This window comes from Mirounga angustirostris, unplaced genomic scaffold, assembly GCF_029215605.1.
Source record: "Mirounga angustirostris isolate CCGP_5_RB_7025 unplaced genomic scaffold, mMirAng1.0.hap1 SCAF_13, whole genome shotgun sequence".
Taxonomy (NCBI): Eukaryota; Metazoa; Chordata; class Mammalia; order Carnivora; family Phocidae; genus Mirounga; species Mirounga angustirostris.
In genome coordinates, this window is record NW_026991721.1 from 55,988,368 (window position 1) to 56,005,440 (window position 17,073).

At 53.0% G+C, this 17,073-nt stretch overlaps 1 protein-coding gene across 6 annotated transcripts in view; it reads right to left on the minus strand.

The window, feature by feature from the left end:
• Positions 1 to 1,856: 1,856 nt before the first annotated feature.
• P2RY6 (pyrimidinergic receptor P2Y6) overlaps positions 1,857 to 17,073 on the minus strand; it is a 39,780-nt gene continuing 24,563 nt past the window's right edge. Inside the window, exons 2-5 of one of the 6 annotated variants that reach the window (XM_064576953.1) lie at positions 12,360 to 12,451; positions 9,270 to 9,334; positions 8,252 to 8,313; positions 1,857 to 7,439 (exon numbers count right to left, since the gene is read on the minus strand). In XM_064576953.1, coding sequence (XP_064433023.1) covers positions 6,419 to 7,405 — 987 coding nt within the window. In that variant the 5' untranslated portion in view covers positions 7,406 to 7,439; positions 8,252 to 8,313; positions 9,270 to 9,334; positions 12,360 to 12,451 and the 3' untranslated portion in view covers positions 1,857 to 6,418. Of the gene's footprint in view, positions 7,440 to 8,251; positions 8,314 to 9,269; positions 9,335 to 11,499; positions 12,320 to 12,359; positions 12,452 to 17,073 lie in introns of those variants that run through there. The other 5 variants (XM_064576950.1, XM_064576954.1, XM_064576952.1 and 2 more) reach the window with 5 other exon arrangements.

Consider the following 17,073-nt stretch of genomic DNA (forward strand, 5'->3'; position numbering starts at 1 on the left):
TCAATTAGAAATGACCTGAGATTGTCGCCTTTCCTGTATGATTAGAACTCAAATGCATAGAATTGGATTATTTATAAACTTTTGTTCATGACACATTCTCACCACTTGTTTAATTGGCTCCCATCCCAAAACAAAACAACTAGGACTTTGACAGTGTTTCCCTAACCCATTCTCCTGCTGCTGTGCCACCCAGGATAGCCATTACCTCCTGTGTTCAGCATGCCCTTGCTTTCCTTTTTGTATAGTTTTGCTGCATCTGTGTATTCCTTCAAAGTATATAGTTTCATTTTAGTTGTCTTTATCAAAAGGGCATCTTGCTGTGTATACGTTTTTTGAGACATCTTTGTACTTAATATTATACTGCTTGGATTATCCATATTGTTACACATGGGTAAAGGGCATCCTGACTGCAGGTAATATTCCAGTGTGTGAATATAGCACAGTGTATTCATCCATTCTCTCGTGGACGGGCAGTGGAGTGTTTCCAGGTGTTTGCTCTTGTGAATGGTGCTGCTTGGAGCACTGTGCAGGACACCATGTGCACATGCGCAGGAGTGCTCAGGGTAACGGGCCAGGTGACTACTCAGCATTCAAGAGGCATGGTCAAGCTAGGATCAAATACCTCTGTGTTTTTTGTTTGTTTGTTTGTTTTAAATTATCTGTGTTGCCTTTTAGGTGAAATGCCTGTTTTTGCCTCTTCTATTGGGTTATCATACTTTTTTGTACTTGATGATAATTCGGCCCTAACTTTTCCATGCGCAGTACCCCTGGTGGCTTAGAGAGGGCTGGTAGTATTATCACCTTTTTACAGGTAAGGAAACAGAGGCTTAGAGAAGTAAACTGGCTTATTCAAAGTCACGAAGTCAGTAACAGCCCTTCTGCACTGAGCTAGTAATACCTTCTGAAACCACTGGGCCTCTGCTAAGAAGCCTTCTCTGCCTCTCAAGCTGAGTCACAGCCCCCCTGATCCTCAGCATCTCTCAGCCCCTGACCATTACATGAGATTATAGTCTCCCTAGTGAGGCCTTCCTTGCCCCCAGCCCCCCCTTTTTTAAGATTTATTTATTTATTTTAGAGAAGGGGAAGGGGCAGAGGGAGAGCGGGAGAGAATCTCCAGCAGACTCCCCACTGAGCGTGGACCCCGAAGCAGGGCTTGATCCCATGACCCTGAGATCACAATTTTAGCCGAAACCGAGAGTCAGATGCTCAACTCCAAGAGTCAAAAGCTCAGCTGACTGAGCCACCCAGGTGCCCTGCCCCCTACCCCTCTTTATGTTCTTGTAAGCTCTCCTCCCCTGCTGTAATGATCCAGGGTTATGTTTATTTCATTACTGCCATTCTCCTCCATCAGACTAGGAACTCCCTGAGGACAGGGACCCACTGCTCAGCATGATGCCTGGCACACAGTAGGTGCTCAATAAATGTTGTTTAGTGGTTGAACTCTTTCCTTGTCTGTACCCTCACCCCTCCCCAAGATTCTTTTTGAGGGTAGGGTCTGGGTCCGTGGAGGAGCAGAGAGAATGTGTGTCGAACAAATGACTGAGGGAGGGAGGAGAAAGCTGCATCTATTCCTAGGACAGATCCAGTGCCCCTGGGCTTTTCCAAAAGGACAAACTGGTCCCTAACTCTCTGGCTCCTCCATCTTTGGCCCTGCCCCTGTCCTCAACCTACAACAGCCAACACTCACAGGTCTCCTGTCATAGAAGCATCTTCCCTGGACCTGGCCTCCCTGGGAAACTTCTCTCTTTTCTTCTCCACCCATCACCTCCACTTCCTCCCCCACTCACCCAGCTCCCCTGCCACAATCATTCAGAAACCCCCAGGCTTTGACCTGCCACATCTCTGGCTCCCCCTCCTGCCCAACCCCTTAATGGAGTTCCCAGGGTTCTCTCCAGGCCCTTCCTTCTTACTCTGTCCCTCAGGAAACACATCTATCCCTTCAGCCTCCAGCCAAAAGCAGCATGACCACTCCCCAAGCTTTGCAACTTTTCTAAGCCTTCCTGGGTATCTCCAGACCCTGTTGACTCCTAGCTTGTCACCAGGCTAGACCCTGGCCCCCACCCCAGTCCAGGACACTGCCTAGCCTCCGCCTAGGTCTACCACCTTAGGATAGAATCCGAGTAAAGGGATTCATTTGGCTATGGCTAACAAGAGCCCGAAAAACTTGTGACTTAGAAAAGATAGACATTTGGGGCGCCTGAGTGGCTCAGTTGGTTGGGCAACGACTGCCTTTGGCTCAGGTCATGATCCTGGAGTCCCAGTCCCGCATCAGGCTCCCTGCTCAGCAGGGAGTCTGCTTCTCCCTCTGACCCTCCCCTCTCTCATGCTCTCTCTATATCTCATGCTCTCTATCTCATTCTCTTTCTCAAATAAATCTTTTAAAAAAAAGAAAAGATAGACATTTATTTCTCTCTTGTGCAAAAGTCCAGATTTAGGTGGTCCCAAACTGGAATGGTCAGAAACCCAAGCTGTTTCTCACGGTCCAAGATGGTGCTCCAGCTGTCATGTCCCCATTGTAAGCAGAAAGAAAGGAGGGGAGGCAAAGGACAGACACTATCTCTCTTTTACAGACATTCACCCCCTCCCCATATTAAATTGCCTTAGGGCACTTTGCTTATCTTCCATTACCCAAGATTAAGTTACGTGGTCATATTTAGCTGCGAGTAAGGCTGGGAAATGAAGTTTTCATCCTAGGAGACCACGTGCCCAATTAAAAGAGAGTTGATATTGTGGTTGGCACTTAGCTGTCTCTGTCATAACTTCCTAAGGGGTCCCCAGTTACTGGGACTGGCTGAGGCAGGTGGGCACTTGGAAGGCAAGTGAAGAAAGGAAAGGAAAGGGTGGGAGGATGGGAGAGGTGGAGGGGGGCACCTACTATCTGGGTTAGAGAAAGGCTGTGTGACCTTGACACATCAATTCCCACATCCGGGCCTGTTTCCCCATCTGTAATTGGAGGTATTGTAAGGATTAAATGAGAAAATGTGTATACAGCACACTGTATGATGCCTAGAACCTGCAGAGCCCAGCAAATGGCCACTGCTGTCATTGTCGTGGCTCCCTGGTGCTTTCCTGGGCTGGCACCAAGCCTTTGCCTCTCTAGCCCTGCCAACTCTCCAGCCTGGTCTTAGGCCACAACCCTCCTATCCATCCTCCAACAGCCTCCATGCCTTGGGCTGTGCTGTTCCCCGCACCAGGAACAACATGACCCTCTCATCTTCAGTCTAATTACATCCACTCTTCAAGCCCCAGCTGCACCACTCTACCCCCCAGGAAGTCTTCCCCAAGCCTTGAGAATAACCTTGGACCCCTGTGAACCCATGTGCTCCCCCGACCCCTCACCACGCTCTACCTCCACACCTCGGTCTATATCCCCTCTGTCTCCACCCCAGCAAGCAGGCATCCCCAGTGTGATCCCCCACCACGGAGTGTGCTCTGGGTTAAAGTGAGGAGAGAGAGTGGGGGGTGGGGACAAAAGGAGGGGAAAGGAAGGGGCAATTCAAGCTTCCCAAATGGCACTTGAAGTCCCTCATACTGGCATGTAATAAATGACTTTTCCTTCTTACAGGAACAGCTGGGGCTCATGGATTATGGGCCTTGTTCTGAAAAAAGTGTGCTGAGTTTGTTTTTGTTTTTGTTTTTTCTTAAAAGACCAGCTGCCTCCCATGTGAAGGAAAAGGAAAAATCCTCTGCTCAAAGCCCCTTGTTTAGAAACCTCCTAGGCCAATTCCTAGAGAGAGACTCTGGAGGAACTTGGGTGCACAAAAGGCAAAATCATTATGACAGTACCATGCATTGCATGCTTACTATGTTCCAGGCATTATTCTAAGTTCTTTGCACATATTAATCCTCACAACTACTTTACAAGATTTACTATTCCCATTTTACAGCTAGGGAAGTTAAGGTACAAAGGGGCTAAATAACTTGCCCAGAGTAAGACAGCTACTAAGTGGTAGAGCCAAGATAAACACCAAGGTGACCTGGCTCTGGAGTCTTTACCCTTTATGCTATTCTGCCTCACAAAGGGAAGCTGGGAATGCAATTTACCTGTGGCCCACAATTCCCACTCTTGGAAAAGTGACCAAAGGGTCACAGTTCTTGGCAGTCTGCTAGGATGGTTATCTGCGACTCTCCACGGGGCTCAGCCAGCACTGTGGGCGAGGCCCTCTGCCTTCTGCTCGCCCATTCCCCTACTCCCCCGTGACAGGCAGCTGACCAGTCTGGTCTCAGACTCGGAACAAGACACAGGGTAGCTAACATCTGTACTACTTGGCATGACATCGCATTGTATAGGGAATAGACCTCTTCTGACACTTCCTCACATCTTTTCACTGTGACCCAAAGAATCAAAGTTCCTTCTGTCCAAATTATCAGCCTCTTCAGAAGGGCATTTTGATGGATTCCCAAGGTGGGTTGGGCCTGGTTTGCCCCCTTCCTCAGCCAGCTGCAAGCACTTCTCTGACATGACTATGGAGTTTAACTCCGGCGGAGTCCTTCTCTGAAGGGCCCCATGGCCCAACAGCCTTGGAGATGAGACAAGGCTAAAAGCAAAATACTAAGTTATGCAGTCCTTCCTCTGCTCTCTCTCCCCTCTACCTTCTGAGAAGGTAAATTTTTTTGTCATGGCTGGTTTGTGTGCAGGGTCTGAGTGGTACACCAGCAGCCAAGGGCAGGCTAGATTGTTCTATAGGAGGAAAGCTGAGATCTGGGAGGAGGGAACAGGGACTGGAGGAGAAGTGATGGTGGATGGGGTGGGCGGGGTGGTGGAGATATGAGGAAAAGTTGCAGAGAGGAGGAGGAGCTGTACAGGTGGGGCTGAAAAGAGGGGTGGGTGGGAAGAACAGGTAAAGAGGCCTTATGTGGTGGAATCCCCTTCGCTGCCTCCTCAGAGATCTTCAGTGAAGATGCCTTTCCAAAGCTTTTGAAGGCTCAAGTCTTTGTTTGAGATGCCTCCATGAGATGGCCTCCAGCAGCTTCCAGGCACCCACAGGCCAGAATGATGGAGCTGGGAGGGCGGGAGCAGAACCCATGGAACAGTCTGTCTTGAGACTGGTTGGCAGGCTCCTGGCCACGGGACCTCTGCATCTCTATGTTGCAGCCTCCTGGTGGCCCTGCATCTCTTCAAGCTGTTGACTTCTAGAATGAAGCAGGGTTGAAGGGCTATTTCCCCTCACTTGGGGGTCCTGGTGGAGGGGTCCTCAGACTCCCAGGAGACCCTGAGGCTGAAAGAGGCACATTTGAAGAGGTAGGTGGAGAAGAGGTAGGGTCTGGGTCTTTTCCTGGAGTTCAGTGCTCTGGTCCCACCCACATCACCCCCTCCTGGGCTTAACTGAAACTCACTGTTGATTTACGGCCAGATTCAGCACATCTCTACCTTTGGGTTTTATACACACACAGTGCCTTCCATCAGGAGCAGCCTTCTTCTCTCTGCCTTTTGGATTCCTCCCCAGGTCAAGCTCCACCTCTTCGAAGAAGCACTCCTTGATTCCTCCCTCTGCTGAGCCCCCACAGCCTGGAACATCTGAGCCACTCTTGCCATTGTCTGGAGGGTGGCTATGGGACAGCTCTTGTTTTCTCAACTTTCACACACAGGAGGCCATATGCCTGCCCCCCACCCCAGCTCTCTCTACCCATCTGCCCCAGGGCAGAGCCTAGCACAGGGCTGGCCCAGGCTGTAGGAACATGCTCCCACTTCTATTGGCCGACCTCCCACTCAGCCTTCAACACCTGGTTCAGATGCCGCCCATCTCCATCCCAGGAGATCTTTCCTGACTCCTCGAACTGGATCATGGGCATCCTCTATTTACCCCTCCCTCCCTACCCCCCACCCCCTGAACCATGCTTCTCTCTGTCACAGCCTTGATATCACTGTGTCAAGCATCTATATGTCCAGTAGTTGGGAGCCTATATGGGGCAGGGCTAGGACCAGTTCTCCCAGGGCCCCAGAATCAACCCAGGCCCAAGGATAAGGTGTAGGTAAAGGTTTGCTGAATGAATGGAACATCGCACACCTCCAGAGAGCTCGTATTCATCCCCTCAAAATCCAGCTCAAATGCTCCTTTCCAGAAGCTCTCACTTCTTCCTCCCATCTTCCCCCAGTCCCTGGATTGGTGACTCCAAAGCATACAGCACACTCCTCAGTTACAGTACATGCCATACTATATTTTTGTGAGCAGCTTCACATGGCTTCCCTGACTCCAGGGCTGACTGGCACCTTCTGGAGGGCCAGGTCCAAGCCTGTCTCTCTGTGTCCACAGGGCTGGGTCCAGAGCAAGGGCTCAATAAATAGTCATTGGTGAGATTCTGGAGTCTGTGGGGGACCTCATTCCATGCCCAGCTGAGCTAAGCTCTAACTCTCTGCATGGTTTGGGGTTGGAGGGGTTTCCCGTGACCTGGCCCCAGGTGTCCTGCCCCAGTGGAGTCAGTGACCCTGTCGCTGCCACTTGGCCGTGAGCTTCTGTAGCAGCTCCTGGGGCCGCTGGCGGAACTTCTTCTGAGTGAAGTAGAAGAGAATGGGATCCAGCACGCTGTTGGCACTGGCAAAGGGCCGCGTGCCCTTGTAGGCAGCCGCAAAGGCCTCCAGCACAGTGCAGGGGACACCGGCTGTGGAGCGCACTGCCAGGTAGGCTGTCTTGGTGACATGGAAGGGCAGGAAGCTGATGGCAAAGGCGGCTGCCACCACCAGAGCCATGCGGGCCGCCTTGCCACGCCGTTCCCGGGCCACCGGCCCTACGGGGCCATCCTGGCGACAGAGACGATGGGCCAGGCGGCAGTAGCAGGCCAGCAGGGCGATAAAGGGCAGCAGAAAGCCGATGACGGTGAGGGCCATGCCATAGGGCAGATAGCGGGTGGCCAGGGCGGGTGGGCTCAGATCGTAGCAGACGGTGCGGTTACGCTGGATGCCTGTGGCAGCAAAGAGGGCTGTGGGCAGGCACTGGGTCGTCACGGCCAGCCACACGGCCCCGCACACCAGCCAGGCGGTGCGGCGGCCCCCACGCTTGTGCCAGGGGGCCAGAGGGTAGCAGATGCCCAGGTAGCGCTGGAAACTGATGCAGGTGAGGAAGAGGATGCTGCCGTGTAGGTTGGCGTAAAAGAGGAAGCGCACCAGGCGGCAGGCGAGGTCGCCAAAGGGCCAGTGGTCGCCTTGGGCATAGTTGTAGATGAGCAGGGGCAGGGAGCAGGCATAGAGCAGGTCAGCCAGGGCCAGGTTCAGGGTGTACACAGCTGTGCGGGTCAGGGCCCGGCGGGACGTGCAAATCTGGGCAATGACGCAGGCATTCAGTGGCAGGCCAGCCACCAGCACCACTGAGTACACAGGTGGCAGGAGCAGTCTCTTGAAGTTCTCTCGGTAGACGCAGGTAGTGGGCGGGGAGCCCAGGGCCTGGCGTGTACCATTGCCCCACTCCATGGCTGCCCGATTATGCTTCCTACATCCAGAGAGGCTGGGGAAGCAACACACAACCTGTCAGTAACCACACTCACTGACCATCCAGTAGGCCCCTGTCCCTCTCTGGGCCCTGATCGCCACCTGAACCATCTTTGATACTCACCACCCCACACAGCCCTCACTTTAAGGAAACCTGGAATACAGTAAAGCTCAAGCTTGGGAAAAATCCAGTTCACTTTATAATATTCATTTCCCATCAACCTTCCTGGTGATCCTCTACTCATCCTTCAAAAACCCTAGTCAAATGTCTCCTCTGGAAATAGAGATTGACAGACTTTAGTTTTTTTTGTTTTAAACCTTTTTTTTTTTTTAAGTTTTATTTATTTAAGTAATCTCTACACCCAACATAGGGCTCAAACTCATGACCGCGAGATCAAGAGTCACACACCCTTCTAAGCCAGCCAGGTACCCCAGACAGACTTTAGTTTGAATCCTACCTGTGCTACCTACTAGCTATGTGACCTTGGGCCAGTGATATACTTTATCTGCATCTCAATTTTCCTATCTGCAAAATGGGGGAATGATATACCCATCTCTTAGGATGACATGAGATTAGAGGTACTAAGTCAAGCTATGCAGGGCTTCCCCTGGGCTTTTTGGAGTTTGGAGATTATGGTCATGGTGAGCCTGCCTGTCTTTCTCTCCTATACTGGTCGGAACCTCCTGATGAGAAGTGCCAGGTCTGATGCCCCTCTTTGTCTGAGAGCCCGGTCTGGGGTCCAGGGCAGAGAAGGCCCTGGTAATTCTTAATTAATCAACATGAACAGAACGTCCACACATTGTGAGCTGACAAAGGACAGCGCCCACCTCCTCAGGCTGGACTCCACCTTCCAAAACCATGGTCCTTCTTTTGGCTGCAATCTTCTTATCTGTAAAATGGGGGGAGAAAGTGATTCAGGAGTTCCCTAAGCATCCTTCTGCTTGACTTGAGGCTACGAATGCCTGTCTGGCCTAGCTGCTGGGCCACAGCACCCCCTGGTGGCTAGAGTGAGAACAGCGTTCCTGAAGGCAAATGGCTGAGGACCAGCCAAATCTACGGCTTTTTTTTTTTTTAAGATTTTATTTTAAGTAATCTCTACACCCCAGGTGGGGTCCGAACTCACAGTCCCCCCCTCCCCCCAAGACCAAGAGTCATGCACTCCACCGACTGAGGTAGCCAGGTGCCCCTACTGCTTGCTTTTGTTTTGTTTTGTTTAAAGATTTTATTTATTTATTTGAGAGAGAAAGAATGAGACAGAGAGAGAGCATGAGAGGGGGAGGGTCAGAGGGAGAAGCAGACTCCCTGCTGAGCAGGGAGCCCGATGTGGGACTCGATCCCAGGACTCCAGGATCATGGCCTGAGCTGAAGGCAGTCGCTTAACCAACTGAGCCACCCAGACGCCCATATTGCTTGCTTTTTATAGAGAGGAAAATACAGCACAGCGAGAGTCTGTGGTGGCTCAGTTTTACTCAGTGAGTTAGAAACAGAGCCAGAACCAGAACCCAACCACCTGACTGAGAGGATGCAACTTAGTGTAGCCCATGGACATGGAATGTAGAGGTTAAAGCCCAACTTCAGAGTGAGGCAAGCCTCATTCGAATCCTGGCACCCCTGCTTCTGTGTTGTTCAACCCAAGGCATGTCACTTGCCTTTTCTGGGTCTGTGTTCTTATCGGTAAAACGTGTCATAAGCCTGGTATACAGTAGGTGCTTAATAAATGCCATGTTATGCTGTTGTATCCTACATTTCATCCCTCCACTCTTCCCTCAGGTTTTGGGGGAGTCAGCAGCACAAGTGTCTTAGGGGGTTCCCTGGTGAAGTTAAGTCTGACTTCTTGATACCTACTTCCCAACCAGCATGTCCACATTTACTGGTGTCCAGAGAGAATTCACAACTTAAATCCAATGGACCTGTAAGACCAAGCCTTTGAGATAGTGAGTCAGATCACCCCCCTCCCTGTTAATAGATGGGAAAAACTGAAGTGAAGAAAAAAACATGAAGTCCTTCAAATGCACACAGAACAGGATAGACGGTTGAGGCCAAGTATATGGGCTCTGGTTCAGATGCGCAGGTTCAAATCCCAGCTCTGCTACATGTGAACTGTGGGGCCTTAGGCTCATTATTAGACTTCTGTGCCTTGGTTTCCCCATCTATAAAATGGGATCACATCGTACCTGCTTCATAGGGTTGTTATGAAGATCAGTGCCTGGCACAGGGCAAGTGTTAGCTGTTCTTAATGTGAATATACCCTGCTAAGTCAAAGTATGAGATTTTTCAAAGTTATGTTAGAGCAAAACATAACTACCCAAATTAATTTCTTCCAACTTTAAATTTGATTCTGGTGAAAATATTTTTCCCAGATTCTGGGCACCTGCAAAATGAGGTTTGGATCTCTAGTCTGTATCCCACATGCCATATTACCTTTAATTATGAAAAACCCTTTGTGGGGCTTCAGCCCATGTGCTAGGAGTGCTGGGTGCTCAGCTAGTCAGTTAGGCATGGAGGGAAGTCAGAGGCAGAAGCTTTGGGCAGGCCCTCATTGTAGCCAGGAAGCCAAGATTAGTACAGGCGGAGAAAGTTCATTTACTCATCTCTTCATTTATTTGTCTGGACCTTTCTTTTATGTATGCATTCATTCTCTTGTTTTCTTTTCTTTTTTTTTTTTTTTTGAGATTTTATTCACTTTTTGACAGAGAGAGACACAGCGAGAGAGGGAACAAAAGCAGGGGGAGTGGGAGAGGGAGAAGCAGGCTTCCCGCTGAGTGGGGAACCCGACGCAGGGCTCCATCCCAGGACCCTAGGATCATGACCTGAGCCGAAGGCAGACACCTAACAACTGAGCCACCCAGGCACCCCCATTCTGCTGTTTTCACCTGCCAGGCATTTAAATGCATACTTACTGCCTGCTGGATGCATGCAGGCACAGTATATAGATGCAGGTGTAGATAGAGATATAAAAATTACACATATACATATGCTAGTCTGAAGAGGGAGACCAGTGTGAGCCACAGGATAGAAAAGACTTTTCAGAAGAGGATGAAGGATGGAGCATGACCCAGGGAGGGTGTGGGGGTTGAGAAAGAAATCCCTGGGTGGAGAGGGGTGTCCTCGGGTGGGGAGGAAGGTAGAACAGGCCGGGCTTGAGAGGAGAGCAGCCTGCTAGGGCAGATGGTCATGGTGAGGAGGAAGAAGCGGGTAGAAGGAACAGTGCTGTTTTTCCGAACTCTTTTGGGAGGCCCGTTGTCCTCAGATACCACCCCAAGAGAGCTGTCTGCCTCAGGTGATTGGAGGCTCCAGATATTTTCTGCTCTCCACTCCCTGGTAAGACTAGTCCTCTTGGAAGGAGGCAGAGGCTACGCGAGGAGAAAGGCAGGCCTGGCTGTCCCCCTGGCTCCCTAATACACTCTGCCTTCTGAGGCCCAAGGCGGGGCAGGGGCTGGTCCTGAGGGAGGGCTCCCTTGGTCCCTGCCTCCGTGGCTGGCCCTGGCTCCTCGAGCTCTCGTGGCTGTCACTCTTTCTTGGGCCCTGAGCCCTGGGCCAGCTCAGGCCCCAATGTCTTCCTGGGCTCCGGCCACTCTGACTATGGTGGGGGGCTTTCTAGCAAGTGGCTCTGACGACATCCTTCCCTGCATCCTTCGGCCCTTTGAGGAGAAGCTCCAGCTCCTGACGTTCAAGCTCCCTGCCGAGCCCTCCAGCCTCATCCAAGGCACCCCAGGTTGCGCCCCTCCGCCCCCTCCTGTCCTGCCACACCGTTCCTGAGACACCGACGCTGCCACACGACCATTCAAAGCCAGAGATCTAGACTTCCTCTCCGGCCTCCCCATCTTTGCAGTTCCCTCCACACGAAGTGCCATTCATCCCCTGTCTGTCTGTCAAAACACTAAGTGTCCATCCAGCTCCAGATCCAATCTTGCTTCTTCCTCTCTGGTCCTCCAGCTGGGTGGAGTCCCTGTATCTGCCCCACCCCCCAACACTGCGCCCTCCTTTCGGTCCTGCCCAAAGCCACAGTTCCTTGTGTCCAGCACCCATGCCCACCTCATCCTGGCCCACGGTGCCAAGATGCACCAACACTCACAGGCAGCCTCCTGTCCCCGAAGCGCCTTGGTGGCCTCAAGGGCGTTAGCGCAAGGGAGGGCCAGACGCGAGGCTCTCCGCTCTCCGCTCTCCTGCCGCAGCCCAGGCTGCAACACCTCCGAGGGGGCGGGTGGCTTCCTCTGTTTCCTGGCAGGGCTGTCTCCGACTGAAATAGCCCCTGCGGGGGCCACCCCCTCCCTACCATCCCCAACACCAAGGCCTGGCGGAAACTGGGGCCTAGAGGAGCAAAGAGGCGGAGAAAATGTCTCCTTCCTGGAACCCTCCCCACCCCAGCAGAGGAAAGACGGTGATGAGGGGGGTAGAGAGGTGGGGGGGAGAACCAGAGGCTGCTGGTCAAAAGCCATTCCCACAGACCCAGCAGCTTCTTTTCTCCTCAGCCCTCTCTCAGTCTTCTCATCTGTCAAATGGGCACGTTGGTGATTAAAGAGCTTTTGGCTCCCCCTTTAGCTGTAACACCCAGAGCGACCTTCCAGTCACTCACTCCCCCAACCATCCCTTTCTCCATTCGTTCACTAGCTCATTCACTGACATGTCCATCCCTCCGCCTGGCAATCCACTTAAGCACTCAGTTACTTGGTCACCTTCTCCCTCCCACCTTCCCTCTCTTCCTTTTCTCCAAAACCATTTACTGAACACCTACTCTTTGCCCTCAGATCCTCCCACATACCTCCATTTAGCACTCACTGTCTCCTTCCACATGGCAGGTCTGGAGCTACTGGGAGTGATGGGTATGGCTTGTGGGGATAGAGGTGATGCCCCTGAAAACTCACCTGAGTGAGAGTCTCCCTGCCGGTGCCAAGCCCTTTTCCCACCCCTCCTCACTCCCAAACCAAGACTCACAGCTGTTAGGATGGCCAGAGGAAGTGAGGTGGCTTCTCCTTTTCCCGAGGAGGCGAGCTCCAGTAGTAGAGGCAGCATTTGAGGGGCGTGACCTGGAGGAGGTAGGCTTTGAGTGGGAGCAGCTAAGGTAAGTAAGGGAGGCGGGGGACAGGGTCGCACAGGGAAAGAACACTGCCCTGGGCATTTGAGGTCCAGGTTCTTGTTCTACTTTGGCCCCGACTCACGGTGTGGCCCCTACTCACAAGCCCCTTCCCCTCTCTGAGCCTCCTTAGTAGAACGTGGTCATACTGGCCACCAGCATGTTGTGAGGATGACCTGCCAGAGTGAGGGAGGACCCTTTTTACCCTGGAAGGTGTAAGCACTGAGCTCCCACCCAAACCCATTTTACAGGCAAGGAGATTGGGGAACTGAGTTGGGGCCAAAACTTTGGGTCCAACTGAGAAAATTCAGGTTTTAACTGCTGGGAAACACTTGGTCAGTTGTGCAAGGATTGAGTACCTACCGTTTATTCAGGTCTGTGCTAAGGGCTTGCTTGTGCCTGTTGCACATGTGGCCTCCTGTTCTGATTTTAGTGCTGCTGGAGCCCCGGAGGGCAAGGAGACCCGGCTGTCAGCCCAGCAACCAGTCCTTTGCTGGGTTCCCAAGACAACCTCCAGTGGTCACCCCTATCACGGTGTCTGTCCCAAGAATGGTAGCAGCTCTGAGGGCTTCCTGGAGGTGTCAGCCTCAGGCCAGGGCTTGAGTCTGAGTTCTTGCTATCTGGGTGGGGCCCAGATGAGAGCTCAGATCTTGGGGGTTATGGGTACACTTAGGACAAGTGACCCGGAATGGCTCCTGGAGAAGACATGTCTGTTGCTGGGCCTTAAAGGGCCAGGGGGGCTTGGGTGAATGAAGAGAGAAGAGGGCATCTTAGGCAAGAAGCACACGGGTGGGGAAGGAGCTGACCCCTGTGTGAGAAATGAAGAACAGCGTAGCGTGGGATGTGTCGTGTGAAAAGGGGCCTGGTGGGAGGCCTGAGGGGGTTGGCCCGTTGAAAACCTTCAGAACACGGCTTGAGGGGGCTGGCCCTGCTCCCAGGCCTGCCAGGGCTCCGGAGTCCAGCTTCAGCCCTTCCCCACCAGCCTTTCTGGGCCCCAGGCCACTGTGTGTGCTGTTTCCTCTGCCTGGGATGCTTTCCCCCCACTTTCTCCGAATAATTCCTGCTTATCCTTCCTGTAGTTCTCACATCTCATTCTCAAATGAGAATGACTAGTGGTACCTGCCATCTAGGAGGTTGTAGGACATAAATGAGACCGTGTAGGGGAGGCGTCCTGGCATATGGTATGGACGCAATACACTCTTGTTAACTGAATGAATCCATTCCAGGCCCAGCCTGAATGCCCCCACTTTGGACTCCCTCCGCCCACGGCAGTCCATGCTAATTTCTGGGTCCCCTGCACCCAGTGTCATTTCTTAACAGCCTCCCCTCTGCCGGGGGTTTTCTCTGCAGTTCCGGGCGGGTGGGGGGCGAGAGTGTTCTCTCCATTCTACAGATGAAGAAAGTAAGACTCAGGAAAGGTCAGCGAGTTTCCCAAGGTGTCCCAGCCAGGGCACATTTCAATACAAATTCCTTATCCATGGTTTCCCTGAAATCCATGCTTAGAAGTTCAAGGCGGGAAATTCCCAGAGGATTGTCTTTCCTGCACTGAGGGCCTCTGGCCATGAGATGGTGCCAGCAGACTGCCTGGGATGGCCAGTCTCAAGCCTTTTGCTGGCTGCCCCGGGGTGGGGGCTGTGCGGCAGGTCTGCGTATCGCCAAGGCCTCCCCTCTGGGGCTGGCACTGAGCAACCTCAGCCCTGGGCTCCCAGCCTTAGTTCCTCTTGACCCACTCCCCAGCCTTTCTGCTATTTATTCCCATATCAGCTCAAGCCCTGCTCTCAGAGCCTCACCTGGTCCATGTGGCTCACAGGAGCCACTGGGGACATTGGCAGGGGGACAGGGCCAGTGGTGAGCCCTGTCCATCTGAGGTAGAGGCCCCGGGAGTGTTGCCCCAGCACCAGGCATCCACCACCCATCTCCGTTCCGGGTACACCCGTGGCAGAAACACAGAAGTCCCTCACTTCATAGAAGGGACAACCTCTGCCAGCTTCCTTTTTACAGTTCAGGCAACACGTGGGATTGGTTTGTGCCCACAGCAGATGCAATTCAGGATAGACGTAAGGAAAAACTGGCAAGGGTTGAAGCTCCTTGGGCTGCTTGGATCCTATGGCCTCAGGATCCCCTTTAGATGACTCCATAGCTCCTTCCCCATCCCTGCTCCCAGGCCCTCCTATCTGGAAGGGATGAGGAGGCCAGAGGCAGGAGCTGGAAGCCTGAGTCACTGTCTGCCAGCCAGCCAGGAACCAGCCCAGACCAGGCTGGATGTGGGAAGAGGCCTCCTAAACTTGGCCAGCCTGCCTGCTGGGAAATACGGCCTGGAAACCCCCTTGCTTGGCCTCTGGCTTGTGAGCTTAGCATCAAGGGCACAGGATGACAGGGATCAAGACTCAGCTTCCTTCCCCTGGCGAGTCAGACAGACTGGGATCCATCACCAACTTACTGAGTGACCGGGGTAAGCCACCTACTCTCTCTGAACCTGGGTCTCCACATGATAAACGGGTCATGGCGCCTGCCTTCTAGGGTTATTATGCCCTCTGTTACAGTCACCAACCCAGTCCCGACCCAGAAGCAGCCAGCCTGGGGCAGGAGTGCCCCTGGAACCCGCCTCAAGCCAGCCCAAGGCCAGGTTCCGGACGCCAGTGCCCCTGGGCGCCGAGAGGACAGTGGGCAGGGGGCCACACCCACCACTCCTGGAGGAATTTGGGGTTCCCCCCCTCCGTGGTATCAGGCCAGCTGCGAAAGCAGGCAAATCTGGTAGGAGACGGGCACGGGGGGGGGGGGGGGGGTGAGCAGAAAACTTGATTTCTCTTCTCTTTTTCGACTTCCCCTTCTTACCTCCTACTCAACAGGAATTAAAGCTGGAACTGAAAGCCATTTTGAGTGCAAGGAAGGAGAAGCTGTAGCTTTGGGGAATTTGGGAGTTGAGGCTGCTTCCTTCCATTTCTCTCTGGCCCCTACAGGCTGAGCACAGAGAGAGCCTGCATCTCCTGCACCCCGGCTGTGCACCAGGCCCGTCAGCCGAGCTCATGGAATCCCCACCAAAAGCTGGGCAAATGTTCTTATTGGGCACTGACCTCACGTCATCACTGTGCAAAATGCCCCACCTCATTTACTCTTCACAGTTTCCACCTCTGCTTTACAGATGAGGAAGCTGAGGCTTGGCAAAGTTAGCAAGAGGTTCTCTCTTAGGAAGGTGAGTGAAGAGGTCAGTGACCATGGTGGCCCCAGGTGGGCACAGGGCTGAGAAGGCCCAGGGCAGCCTCGGGGCTGGGGGATTGTGGGGGAGAGAACAGGGGCCCGGAATGTCCCAGGGATGGGGCAGCCCCTGACAGAAGGAGAGTCCATGGTGCCGGCTTTCCAAGTCCATGCCCATGGGCTGCCGCACTTCCTGCCCAGGGCTCTGGAAGATCCCAGCACCTTCCTTTTCGCTGGAGCAGTGGTCCCTCATGAGAGGGTCTCTGTTTCTTGCCTGGACCCCGTTTTTGAATTTTTTTACTCCCCCCGTCCCCCCGCTGAAGAGGTACGCCGCTTGGATTCCCCTTCATGCAAGAACCTGCTGTTGACCTGCAAGAAGTCTAGTTGGCTGACAGCCTCTATTGGTGACTTCAGGACCCACCCATCCTCCCAGATAACCAGGCTCCAGTTCTCTGGGGAAGGGAGGGCCCAGGTCCAGCTATCTGGCCTGTCCCGCAGGCAGTCGCTGTTCTCCTCCGCAGTTCCTTCCACCCAATTCCCAGACTGCCTCTCACGATGATGACCTGCCTCCTGTTTTTCCTTGGGGGGATCCCCTCCTTCCCCTCCTCAAGTCTTGACAATCTGGGAGTGGTGGCCCTGTGACCTCGGCCTGTCCATGAAAGAACAGTGGCTCCTCAGGCCCTGTAACTGGCTCAGGGGTGGATGGGTGACCTTCGCGGGGTGCCTCAGAGTCCATTTTGGAGATTTTGCTGCAACACTGGGGAGGAGGCAGGTTTTCCACGGGGTTTGCAAAGCTGGTTGGAAGTGAGCCTGGAGCTTCTAGAGCCAGGTGAACTATATACCAGCTACTGTCCTATGCATTGTTGATACTAACACCAGGAAGGAAACTGTGCAAAATAAAGCCAAGGGATGGCAGAGTTGAGAAATGAGAATATATAGGTTTGCAAGAATACCACTGAGTGCCTGGTTCCACTTACGCCTAAAGCTTTATCTTCCACTGGACTTTCTGATGGCATGAGCTGAAAAATTCCCTTGTTGCTGCAGTCCATTTGACCTAGGATTCTGTAATTTATTTTATTATTTTATTTTTTTAAAGATTTATTTATTCATTTGAGAGAGCGAGAATGAGAGAGAGTACATGAGAGGGGGGAGGGTCAGAGGGAGAAGCAGGCTCCCCGCTGAGCAGGGAGTCCGATGCGGGACTCGATCCCGGGACTCCAGGATCATGACCCGAGCCGAAGGCAGTCGCCCAACCAACTGAGCCACCCAGGCGCCCAAGGATTCTGTAATTTAAAATCAGGAGTCCTGCCTATAGACCTGCACCTGCTCCCTCCATGTCTCCTCTCCTCTTCCACATCACATGTTCACAGGGTCATCCCT